The 13,068-nt window shown below is 43.7% G+C and overlaps 1 protein-coding gene across 1 annotated transcript in view; it reads right to left on the bottom strand.

Moving 5' to 3' along the window:
• Positions 1-9,232: 9,232 nt before the first annotated feature.
• Positions 9,233-13,068, bottom strand: part of ATP9B (ATPase, class II, type 9B) — a 247,304-nt gene continuing 243,468 nt past the window's right edge. The window contains exon 30 of the mRNA XM_015412490.1: positions 9,233-11,648. Within this exon, the coding sequence (XP_015267976.1) occupies positions 11,512-11,648 (137 nt within the window). The 3' untranslated portion in view covers positions 9,233-11,511. The remainder of the gene's footprint in view (positions 11,649-13,068) is intronic.

Below are 13,068 nucleotides of genomic sequence, written 5' to 3'. Positions count from 1 at the left end.
CGCTATTGAGAGGGTTGCTTGCTTCTGTGCTGGATGATCCTCAGTGCTTTGTTCTCATTGCTGCTGCATATTGCAAAGAAGTCCGTGGCAGCAATGGAACTTCTGCAGGGGGATTTCCTCCATGCTTCCCACCTCTGTCCATCATTTCCCCTCTTGCCTCTGGTGAGCTTTTGGCCTTTTTGAAGTCAGCAGTAGGAATGCTATAGTGCTAGTGCACTACAATGCTATAGCTACCGCCATTGTTTTTAAAGGCAAACAGCCCATTGATGATGAGGGGAGACATTAAGGGCATGAGTGGAAATGGTGCCAGATATGGGTAGAGAGGTGCGGAAATCCAAACCTGATTGGGGTACAGTCTTTCAGGGAAGATCGTACCAGGTTTGCAAAATGGCAGAGCGGAGCCAAGGAAAAACGGCAAGGTGGGCTACTGCCCGATGATGTCATATGGAAGGCCAATTCAGAACTGCTGCAGTTTGGGACAGAAAGAATGAGGAGCAAGAGTGCGAAAGCAAACCCAAAGTGCTCCCAGGACTGAAGTCCTCATCCATCCCTTATCTAATACCAAATTCTGACATAATCCCCCTGGAAATGAGACCCCATCTTCTGTAGGTAACACCTGCCACAGAAGCAAAGCGTTCCCTGAAGAGGCTGCTTTAATAGAGGTGATATGAATGGATTGTGGTTGGGGCAGGCAAGGCTGAAAGGATATATTTGGCTAGCTGAAGACTCCTGAAAAATACTCTCCCTTAAAATAACTGTCCCACATATGGGCTGCTGCATGGTGGCAGCACTGGCTGAGGACAAAACCCTACTGGGATGAACACAGTTAGCTGAATTTACATCACCCAACCCTGATTTGCCCTGGCTTGGATAGCCCAGGCTAGCATGATCTCATCAGACCTTGGAAGCTAAGCAGGGTCAGCCCTGGCTAGTATTTGGATGGGAGACCTCCAAGGAATACCTGGGTCGTGACACGGAGGCAGGCGATGGAAAACCACCTTCAAAGGTCTCTTGCCTTGAAAAGCCTATGAGGTCACCATAAATCAGCTGTGACTTGATGGCATTTTCTACCACCACCAACCCTGATTTACAATAGGCAGTGGTGGTTAATGAAAGCCATCTTTGCATATCTCTGTCTGGAGCACTTGGCCATGAATTTAAGCTCACCCACAGACTCCATGAAGGGCTAGGAGTAAATTACTGTTGCGGCTTTGTTGTGAAGATGAATAAGAAAAAGAATCATAAAACTATCTGTCTGTAGCTGCTTTTTTAACTATGTGAAGTGCAGGATTTGTACTAAATTGTGCCCTCCTCCATGCTTATGAGATTGTCTTTTCTTTATTTCGCGAGCATTGGGCTTCATGCAAAGTACATTTCCCCCCCCTTTATAAGCCTTAAAAAAGACCTGGAAACTCTGTACTTTATAGACCACCTTATGATTCCTCACAGGCCCCTGCAATAATATCTGTGCCAGATTTATACAGGGAGCCATGGTGAGGCATGCTGGATTGCAGGATTTAGTGTTCAAAATCTCTGCTCACTTACAGAGCCTCCCTGGTTACCTCAGGGCAGGCTAGAGACTCCCAGCCTAACTTAAGCCCACAGAGTTGATGGGAGCATAAAACGCTCCTTTGTACAAGAAAAAAGGTAAAATTTCATAGGGAATGTTTAGGGTTGCCAATGGACCTGGTGAGGAGTGTCTTGTCCCTCTGATAGAGCTTGGTCTGTGAAGATGGGTGGAAGAAGATGTCAATGTACTAAATATATGACCAAGAACACAAATGTGACCACTGAACAGTCATGGAATCCCATTTTCCGGGGATTTATGGAAGTGTAACTGTTCAGCTTACGAGCCTGTGTGTTTCCCAGAAATGCTAAGAAAACAGCAGTTGGGTATGAAAAGGTGGGAGCATCTCATAAGTCCTGTGAGTGTAACCACTTCACCCCCATTCTTCTGAAGGAACTACAGATTGCCTGGGAGAGAACGGAAACATCCCCTCCCCCATCTTCCCTGGGGGCCCGTAGCCACGGTAGTGCACAAAGGGGCATGCCCCCACCAATAATTTGTCATGCCCCTCCAATCAGCAGCTAGGGGTTGTGAAATCTGTCAAAAGTCTTCTGCAAATGAGAGAATTTCCTTCCCTCCTCCCTCCTAGGCTTTGCCAACGAGGGAGAAGTTCTCTTCCTCTCCTCCCGCCTCCTTCCCAGATTTTTCTTTCCCTCCCCCCTCCCAGGCTTTCTCTTTGCACTTTGCTTCCTGCACAAAGTAGTTGCTCTGTGCTCTGAAGCACGTGACCCAGTCCTTTTCCCGCCTTAGCTTGCTATCTCATGCCAGTCATGGATACCTCAGATCTGCAGCACTGTAGCACATTAAGGTAGAAGCTTTGGTGGGGCCCCCTGTATTTTAGCTCGGGTGGGGAGTGTTCAAAAGTGACTCGAATCAGAGCAGGTGGGTGGCAGCAGCGGCAGCAGCCTCTGTCTTCTGACCTTCACAGGTGGACTCACGACCATTTCACAGTGTGTGCTGGTGCCCATGCAGCTGTTTTGGCCCTTGAAAACACCTGGGATGGGGGGGGGGGGAGTTCTGCACCACAAGCCCACAGTGGGTCAGGGCCTCACAGCATTTTAAAAATCTCTGTAAAATGGTGATTATGAATTGGTGCTGGCAACAATTTTGCCTTCTCTTTTAACTGTGCTCAGCAAGGGTAGGCGAGGGAGTCAGTCTCCGTATCTGTAGAGGGGAGCCTCCCCAGCTTCTCTTCCCATCTGCTTGAAGCAAGAAAAGCTGCCCTTCCCCTACATGCCAGGCAGGCTGCCGCTGCAAAGGAAAAGTGTGCGCACACATACTCGTGAGGGTTGCCAGACACGTTGGGAAATTCCTGGAGGTTTGGGGGATGGAGCCTGGGGAAGGTGGGGGAGGGACATTAATCAAGTATAACAACACACAGTCTATCCTCTGAAGTAGCCATTTTCTCCAGGGAAAGTGATTTTTCTGCTCTGATGATCACTTGTGATTTGGGGAGACCTCCAGGCACCACCTGGAGGTTGGCAACCCACTGTACTCCAGCCTGAGTGCCCATAGCTATCATTAAGTTTTTATAGCAAGTTATGTGGAGCCAAACCAGAGCAGGGTTTTGGGCTTTTGGGATGGGGGTTTGAGTTCAATGGAAGATGGTGTGAAACAAAGGGACCATCCATTCAAAAAAAAGAAAAAAGCACCTTCTTTTGTGGTCTTTGTTAGCAAGAAAAAAAAGAAAAAACACACCTTCTTTTGTGGTCTTTGTTAGCAAGCCTCATTTCATGCTCAGAGGAAGAAACAGAACCCTTTTATGGTGATACTTTGGTGGTGGTGGTGGGGATTCTCATTTGGCACATTGCAACCCAGGAAGGGGATATTTGGTTTTAAACAAAATGGATAATCGTTTAACCTTCTTTGCAGAATAATCCCTTGTGGAGACTTCACAAGGTACTACATTATAGCTCATTCATAATAAAAGTAAATAAATAATGATGTGCTCACCACAACTGTACTCATCCCCCCCCCCCAATTTTTCTGGCTACAGGTCTGCCTGGGGCTGTTTTAAAAACTATGCCCTGAGGAGAAAGCAAGAGAAGAGAGACCCATGCCAGGGAGTTCATTACCATCATTTTCTGAGAAGAAACCAGTAAGCTAAGACAACTTCTACTGTTTTGCCTTTTCTTATTTTAAATTGCAAATCATCTTGGATGTCTTAAGTTATGCAAATACACATAATAACCATCCAGTCAACATCATCACCAGTATATACTCCTTTTAGAAGTGTGTATGTATGGCTGAATCTGCATTTGTCTTTCCCACCGGTGTCCCAGCCTTTTGACTCTGTCTTCAAAAAAGCTGTCTACATTTGGTGTCGTTTTCACACCTCAACAGTGCTAGCATATTTTTGCATGTCCGCATAAGTTTATTGCCCTTTCGGGGTGGCTCCACTGTCATTGCACCTTCGCACTGCTTTAAAAGAATCTTCTCCAAACAACATTCAAACAAGCATAGAGAAAGACGGCGTCACAGCAGCACAAAACTGATTTAAAAATGCAAATGCAGAATCAACCTATGTGTTTGTGTGTGTGTGGGGGGGAGTAGGAAAATAGCGCCATCTAGACGGCTAATTAGCGAAGGGCCCTGTATTTGGCTTATCTGGGCCTAATTATAGCACTAAGGGGTCTGTGCATCTCTCAAATCTCATTTCAGCTCTTTTTCCACAGATTTCTCTCTCCTCCCCTCACCCCTTGGATGAACTCCACTGCTTAATGTGCTCATGCGTCTTAATGGCAGAATGAATTAGTTTTGTGTCAGGAAGAGGGACTCTTGTGCTACCAAGTAGCAGGTCAGTGACCATGCTAGCTCTGAGCTACTGCTGAGGTATAACTCCTTTCGGAGCTCTTCTGCCATTTTGAAGTAATTGCTTTTGGACAGATGGCAGGTAAGCGGGGTGCCTGTGTTACTCTTTGCCTCCAACTTTCACAAAGAAGGTATTGCTAGACAGCTGTGGCTAGACTCTCTCTCTCTCTGGGCTCCAAAATTCCAGCACGTGAGCGAACTACTTTGGGAAAAACAAGGGAAGTTGGAGGATGACACTGGAGTAACACCCTCAAAGCCTGTTGACTTCAGTATACTTAGAATAGTATAACTCTGTTTAGTATTGTACTGTGAGATTCTTCAGTTGCAGGACTGGACAGGGCATGCCTTTGCCCCTACTTCCTTGTTTCCCAGTCTGGTAAAACTGATGACATAGTGAACTGACCCAGACTATCGTTGTACGTGTGTGGTAACATGATCAGGAGCACTGTTAAGGGGGACACCATACGTATCTTATGATTACCCACAGCTACAAACAGAATACATAGATACAACACATAGCTACAACAGTACCCATAGGTACAACATCCTAGAGGATTTTAGCTACTGTATGTTAGGTATCTATACACTGCTTTTCTCCCCAATGGGGGCCGAAAATACCTTACGTATCTTATGAGTACCCACAGCTACGAACAGAATACATAGATACAACACATAGCTACAACAGTACCCATAGGTACAACATCCTAGAGGATTTTAGCTACTGTATGTTAGGTATCTATACACTGCTTTTCTCCCCAATGGGGGCCGAAAATACCTTGCAGTGTTCTGCCCTCCTCTACTTTATCCTCACAACCACCACCTTGTGAAGTAGGTTAAGCTGAAAAGGAATGAATGACCCAGGGTCATCCAAAGAATTTCCATGGCAAATAAAAAACCCCAAACCCTGGGTCTCTCAGACCTTTGCCAGACACCCTAACCCCCAAACCACATTGCCTTCCTGAACTATGGCTTGGATCCTAGCAGATGAGGGAGTGCGCTCCACAGCTGAGGCTGCCTAGCATACACAGAACTTGTTCATAGGTCCCAAGACTATGTTAGCACAACCTTTCACTTCTAGAATCTTATTCACTTATATCCAGTTTGCCTTTCATCATGGAACTGAAGGTACTGACCAGACCCAGCCTGGATTAGCTCCAGCAAAGCGGCTGTCATCATGGGCATTCCAACCACACCCTTATTTGAGATCACTACTAACAATGTGCGATAGCAGGATTAAGACGCAGAGAGTCCTACTTTCCATGCAAAAAAGGTAGAGCGGCTACATCTTAGGAAACCAGTGAGTGTTCTGTTGTAGCTATGGGGGCTCATGAGATCAGGATGTTAGTCTCATCCTCCCCCTCCAAAATAGAAGCAGCAAACAGAAAGCAATGGAATTTTTTTTTTGATTGTGACGTATAGCCCTCTCTATGAAATAAGGTTAGAGACAGTCATGCAGTTATCAAGAAGAGAGACTGCAAAATTTTTGCCATCAAGGCCAGGGTTGTCGAGATGATTTGTCCCAGACCAGTAGGTCCCCACCTGCAAAGGGAAATCACACATATCTTGACAATTAGACATCCATCCCAAAAGGAACTGAAGGCAACTCTTTCTTAAGCTTAGATAATGTCTACAATATGGCTGGTTTTCTGAAATGAAAAACACCAGCTCTATAACCTGGTGTCGGAGAAGGGCAGCTCCACCTCGATCCTTTAAAGAAGGTAAAACAGAAACACAAGCCTAATGTAAAACCAAGCATAAATGTGGATCCACTTTGTTTTCCCCCCATTTTTGTTTTTTTTTAAATAAGATACTTTTGATAGAATGCCCACCAGAGGGCTCAGGGCACATTTTATTTATCTACAGAACAACACTGTGAAGGAATGTATTTTTAGTCCAATTTTACAGATGAAGACCAAAAACAGAGAGTGACTTGCCCTCAGCCTGGTGAGGTATGTGGCTGAGTTACAATTTATACCGGGCTGCCTGGTCCAACACCATCACTGGTCCACTGAAACCAGGAACCGTGGATCAAGGCTGCAATAACAGGCCTAAGTTGTATGGGTCTTCTCTTGATGTAAGAACTCTGGGGACCCTGCATATTTCCTGACCCTCTAAAGCAGGAGTGTCGAACTCATTTGTTATGCGGGCCGGATCTGACATAAAGGAGACCTTGTTGGGGCCAGGCTATGTGTGTCATAAAATGTAATGCCAGGTAACGGAGATATAAACTTTATAAAGGACACAAACACAAAGGGTTTTTTTTAAACTTAAAATAAAACATGCTTAAAACATTAGCTCTGTAAGCTGCAAACCTACTTTAGATTTATTGACATTCACCACAGAAATCTCATGCTCAGAGTTCTGAGTCTAGGACCCAGATTAAAACATGAAATGGCTGAGTGATTAAGAGAGTCCGGCAAAGCAAGCTATGATGCAGCAGCAGAACTGGAAGCAGGAGATGGCCAGTTCCTCTGTGGGCCTGATGGAAGCCCTCCGGGGGCCTGATCTGGCCCCCGGGCCACATGTTTGACACCCCTGCTCTAAAGCATCTTGAGAGTGTGTTTGCTGCACACCCCCATCCCCTGTGAATTTCCCCCTTTATATTGTGCATCCTATATCTTGTGTAGCAGTGCTTAAAAACAGTGACTGTACTGCTGGGGAGTGTACTAACACCTAAATTGTCTTCAAAACCATTTACTCTCTAACTAGTTTGTTGCTTCTGATGTCTTCCAACCTGTCTTAGAATTGTTTCCATGCTCAACATCTTAGCAAAATTCTATGGCACAGTGAGTATTCGAGCATCGTCTGACACTCTTCCTTTTCCAGGCCCCGTTCTCTCTCTCTCTGTCATACACACACGTACAAACCATTTACTCTCTAACTAGTTTGTTGCTTCTGATGTCTTCCAACCTGTCTTAGAATTGTTTCCATGCTCAACATCTCTAGCAAAATTCTATGGCACAGTGAGGATTCGAGCATCATCTGACACTCAGGCCCCGTTCTCTCTCTCTGTCATACACACACGTACATGGAGCTCAGGGTTTAGTAGCTGAACAAGCATCACCAGCAGATGCATTTTGTCCGGCGGCTTTGACAGCAGCCACAGTGTGTCCCTGGTATGCACGCACTGTGTTTTGATAGCAGCCAGTGTGTCCCTGGTATGCACGCACTGTGTAAAAGAGTAAGAGATGCCTCAATAACAAATAAGTCAGACAAAGCCACCAAAACAGTAATCCATCACATGTTATTCAACTCCCCCCTCCCCCAAAGTTCAAGACCTTCTCGGTAAGCCCGCTTGCCTTGGGTTTTCCTTAAAGTACAAACTCACACCTTGCTGTGTGCATGCCTAGAGAATCAGACAAATGGCTGCCAAATATTAGCCCGCACCCTAACTTGGAATAAAAGTAACAACAGAAGGGGGAGAGAGAGACCTGTGATTGCAAAGTGGTTCATGAATGTTTTCCGTTCAAGGCATCTGACTGTGCTGACTGTGCTACAGAATGCACTCATCAAATCTATGGCTCAGTTGATGGAGTAGCAAATAGGCCTTTGACTGTAGTTCCGCATCCGAAGAAGATTTTCACCGGCAATTGGCTGAGCACAATCCAACTCGCACAATAACAGCTGTGAACCCTGCTGAGGGCATCTGTTAGGTTGTTAATACTGGCCGGGAATCATATAGCTCTGACTGTGTTTTGTTTACCAGCAAAATTCCTATGCTTTCCAACACAGCGTTAAAAGATATTGTACCTCCTGTTTGTTTACATATAATTCCGGGACTGGGCTGTCTCCATTCCCTACTACTGATTTTCTTCCCTGCAGGGGGGCTAGCATATTGAAGGGCTTTTTATTATTTTCATTTCAACTGAGTTATAATAATAATACCAGCCTAAGATGTAAAAATGTGCTGTTAAAACAAAAGAGCGTTGCGGGGAGCAGGACCAGATTCCTGCACTTTCCTTACACCAGGAAAGAGATTTTTTAAAAATGGCGTTTCAGAAGAGCCAACCAGGCTTTGCAGAGATAGTCAAGAGATCATTTCCAGCCTTGGCAAAGTGAGAAGTATTTTTAAGAAAGGGATGAAAAGTACACGGAACCAGTTATTCGGCCAAACCATCCGAAGCACCTATGTCCTGCAGACATTTATATCGCTCCTGTGCACCAGTGACTGGCATTTTCTTCTGGACCTAGCTGCTGGCAGCCTGGACCCAGGAGCAAATGGGTGACAAAATACCTTCAGCTGGCCCTAGGAGCAAAAGATCTGATTGAAATAAGAGTTATTCAGGTACGAGGAGAGAAGCTGTGCACGGTATACGCAGCAATCTGGGCTTTGTACTCTCCACAACTGAACGGTTTTTGAGTTTTCGGCAAACCACTGAGTGTGCCCTTTCTGAGTTTATCATCATACAGTTAGGTGTAAGAACTAGAAATGAGTTTTATTCAAAACTTAGAACCTCAGGAAACTGAATTCTGCAGTTCACTTGGAACTGACACTGCGCCACTGTCTTGGGGTAAAGGAAGACTACACTCACAACACATCTCACTTCCCTGTGTCCCCATACAGGGCTCAAGTCTGGAAAGATTTTGGGATACCCCTCCCCCAAACACACCTGGGCAAGCCTCATATTGACAGCACAGCACATATGAAATGGTAATGCTTTCTGTCCCTCCAAAAGCAGCCTGCTTCCATCTGGTATATGTGGCAGGTTACATGTGTTGGTTAACTGTATGCTTTTTACACATTGCTTTCACACTAACCACATAATTGTTAGTCAGTTTTTAATATACATATATACACAATTATATACATAGAATACACAGAATACAGGTATATGTATAATATATATAGGAGTTCTTGTACACAGATGTGCTAGGGTTAAACTATTCCTTGCATTTGTCCAGTTGTCTAAATTTGTTTCGTTATTAACTTAGCCCACAATAAAAGGTATTGTAAATCAAGGATGACAGAGCATTTTTAAAGCTTCGTTCATGGAATGAGCTCCACACAGTAAAGGCTTGCCTACTCAGAACATACCAGACAAAGAGTCACAGTAAAAAAAAAAAGACATTGGTATTAATATAGTGAACTACTCTGTTCATTAGCTGGCAGTTATTTGTATTTGTTTCTATATAGCTCCTCCAAAATGATCTAGCAGTTGAAAAGGGGAGGCTAAAGCCATGTTAACACATAAATAAAACCTTGCAAGGTTCTCATATAATGAGCAAAGCCTTGTGGTGGCACAAAGACAACCCCCAGACCCAGTGACATCTAGTGGCCACTATGAACAGTTGTTTACTGCATAAGGTCACAGAAAACAGATTAAACAAGCACAGTGTAAAGAAACACTACCAAACAACATTTATTTTACAGACCTTCAATAATAATATTTGGTAGAAATTAGGCTTTATTGCTTTTATAATGAAGAATTGTTTTAAAAAAAAAAGAAAAGCAAGGATTAATTGCTGTTAAACATCTTCCAAACGAATGGAGTGGATTGTTAACTCAAAATAGTTCTGCAACAGTCATTTTCTGGAAGTGCTTTTCTGGAAGTGCTTTAGTGTTAGCATCATTATCAAATAACAACGGTGCAAGACACTTGTTCTGAGGGACTACAAAAAGAATTCTGCTGTGAAGCAGTCTAATAAAATAATATGATATAAAAAGACAATTCTTAACATACAAAAATCTTCTTTAATAAAGAAGGATGGTTAAATTATGTTTATTCTTTCGTCTGATAACTGACTCTTCTGAACAAACGGGAAACATATTTTTCTTGAAAAGGGAAACGGCACTGCGGGGGGGGGGACAACCCCCCCATCCTGCATAACAGCAAAGCACATACGGTTTAGACAACTATCCTTCAAGATTATATCAGATTAGAGTGATTTTCTTTTCTTTTTTGTAGTAACTCAAATATAAAAATTATGGTTTGGAAGATGATGGATTTTCTACCATTATTTATATGTCCATTTTATTATTTTTACCTGAGTAACCTTCAGTAAACAGATTACAAGGCAATGTATAGATAACTGCCTATACATCTGTGTACAGTCTACACAGATTTGGAGCTCTAGCATGTGCGGGGATCTTCTTTCTGGATTTAAATTAAAACCAGCCTGCTTGGACAAAGGAATGTGTGTGGGAATCAACTCCCTCTAATGAAATCAGAGGGATAACTGTGAACAGGCAGGGGAACCGTGAATGGGCATAGGGACTCCCATACCTTGATGGATTGCTGAATGGGAGTTTGGGCACAGTCTACGTCCACCACAAACTTCCATTCATATCAATAGGGCTTTTGTAGAATCTTCTCTAAAATGATTCAAGTAGCACAGAAGCATTTGGTGGATTGTTTCCATTAAGTAACACAAGGTTAACTGCTATCTATGGAATGGCTAGTTCTGTGCTGACACACTTTGTGTGTGCAGATTTACAAATACAAAATGGGTAGGAACTTACAAAACATTTACTGAACAGTAGAAGTCTTCTATACAGATCAGTAGGCGCAACAGAATTATGTACAGAAATGTATTTTCGTCATGTTTTGTGCAACTTTGCCCCTTTGTGCACCGGAAAGGCTGCTATCAATAACTCAGATATTCACATGTCTTAACGCAGCTGGCAATGGAGAAATACAGAAAAGAGAACTACAGCTCCCAAACTAATACTGTGCTATGCAGACATCTGTTATTCATATAGTGCATATATCAGAGTTACATATAGCAGCAAATACAGACAATGGCATTTACAGTTTCTAAGTTTGTTACATTTTATTTATGTGGGAATGAACTAACACTTCTATCAAAGAATGCGGTTGTTAGGAAATTATGCAGAAAAATTACTGCAGTAGGAATAAATCCTTTACAGTAGTAATTAAATCAATCAGAAGCAGTATTAACTTAGAAAATAAGAAAATACACAAGATGAACCATCTTATCTGGGTGGTTTTGTTAATTTAGTTCACCGTGAAATCTATCAGATGCTCCCATTGTTTTTGTGCTGTTTGCGCTCCTCTCTTTTCTTGGTTTTCTTTTCCTCTGCTTAACTTATCGCAGACTGAAGTAGGAGGAGAAGCAATTTCTAGCTAAAGTCATGTAGGTGTATCCTCCCCCTACCAGATGTTCAGTCATTTTTACGAGGTAAGTTTGGAGTAACTTGGAGGAGAAAATTTACGTTTTAAGTACTTCAGAATATAAAGTGGAAGACAGCTTACGACAGTGATGGCTGACACTTTCCACAGGAAGGTCACAGTTGTGATAAAGGCAAGATCTGTGAACGTGAACAAGGGAGAATAAGTTATAAAGCAGCGAAGAGGAGAATGACAGTTGTGCAAGATCAATAAATATCACTATGGTTTAGGGCAACAATGTGTCAGGAACATGCTATTTTTACAATAATAGTTGATGTCACATGGTTTTTTAAACAATGCGTTCTTCTTCATTCAGCGGTTTGTCCTAACAATGAATTGAAGGACACTACGAAGACATGATTTGAAAATCTTATATTCTAATATAGAAGTCGGCAGGTTTGCAGAAAAATGTGTGTGTGTGTGTGTGGGAAACCCATTGGGGATTTTAAAAAATCTGAAAATGATAAAAGGAGCACTTGTAGCTTTAAAAAATGGATTCCTCACAGTATTCCACAGGCTGGGCTTCTGTGAGTAAAAAGGCAGGGGGAGGGGGCAGGGCCTTTCCAGGCCTATTTTGGCCTTTGAGGAAGGATTCGTTGGGGCTAGGCCTGACTGGTGTTGCCAAATCAAGGTTGGGAAATTCCTGGAGATTTTATGGTGAAGTCTGAGGAGTGCAGGGTTTGGAGAGGGGAGAGGCTTCAGCATGGTATAATGCCACAGAGTCCACCCTCCAAAGCAGCCATTTTCTCCAGGGGGACAGATCTCTGTTGTCTGGAGTTCAGTTCTGGGGGATCTCCAGGTCCCACCTGGAGGCTGGCACTTGGAATTATAACTGATCTCCAGATGACAGAGTTCAGTCCCCGTGGAGAAAATGACTGCTTTGGAAGGTGGCCTCTATGGAAGGAGGCCTCTCTAAACCTCACCCAAGGCTCCAACCTCAAATCTCCAGGAATTTCCCAACCTGGAGCTGGCAACCCTAAGAAGAACTGATCTCTGTAGTTGGAAGATTGATTGTGATTCCTGGAGAGCCACTGCTGCCACTGGGGGGGGGGGAAGCAGGTGGAAGGCCAGGAGAGTGACAGGGCAGAAAGAGATAGTAATGAGGTGGAGAAGCAGAAAAAGAGAGAGAGTGATGAGGTGGGAGGCTGAAAAAGGAAGAGAAAGTGATGAAGTGGGGCAGAAAGAGAGAGAGAGAGAGAGAGAGAGAGAGTGTGACAAGCATGGAGGTGAGAGAGTTAGAAAAAGGATGGCAGGAGGGAGAAAGAGAGAGACTGAGAGAAGTAAGGGGAGGAAGCAAAGGTGGGTGGAATGGGATAGCTGCTCCCACAAGTTCCTTGTGGGTCCCCGCTTGTGCTACTCTATTGGCCTAGCACTCAAAGGCAAGCAAAGAAAATGCTGAAGCCTCTCTCTTCCTTTGTCAAAGTCAGCACAAGAATTTCATCTCATGCTATCAAGTTACATAACCAAGTTATTTTTTCATGGATGCAGTTTTACCCAATGACGCGGTACAGTTAATCTACTAAAGCTTAGCACACCAATTAAAAATTGCCTCCGCCCCCA

This window comes from Gekko japonicus, unplaced genomic scaffold (genome assembly GCF_001447785.1).
Source record: "Gekko japonicus isolate JY-2015 unplaced genomic scaffold, Gekko_japonicus_V1.1 scaffold54, whole genome shotgun sequence".
Classification (NCBI taxonomy): domain Eukaryota; kingdom Metazoa; phylum Chordata; class Lepidosauria; order Squamata; family Gekkonidae; genus Gekko; species Gekko japonicus.
This window is presented reverse-complemented; position numbering and strand designations above follow the sequence as displayed.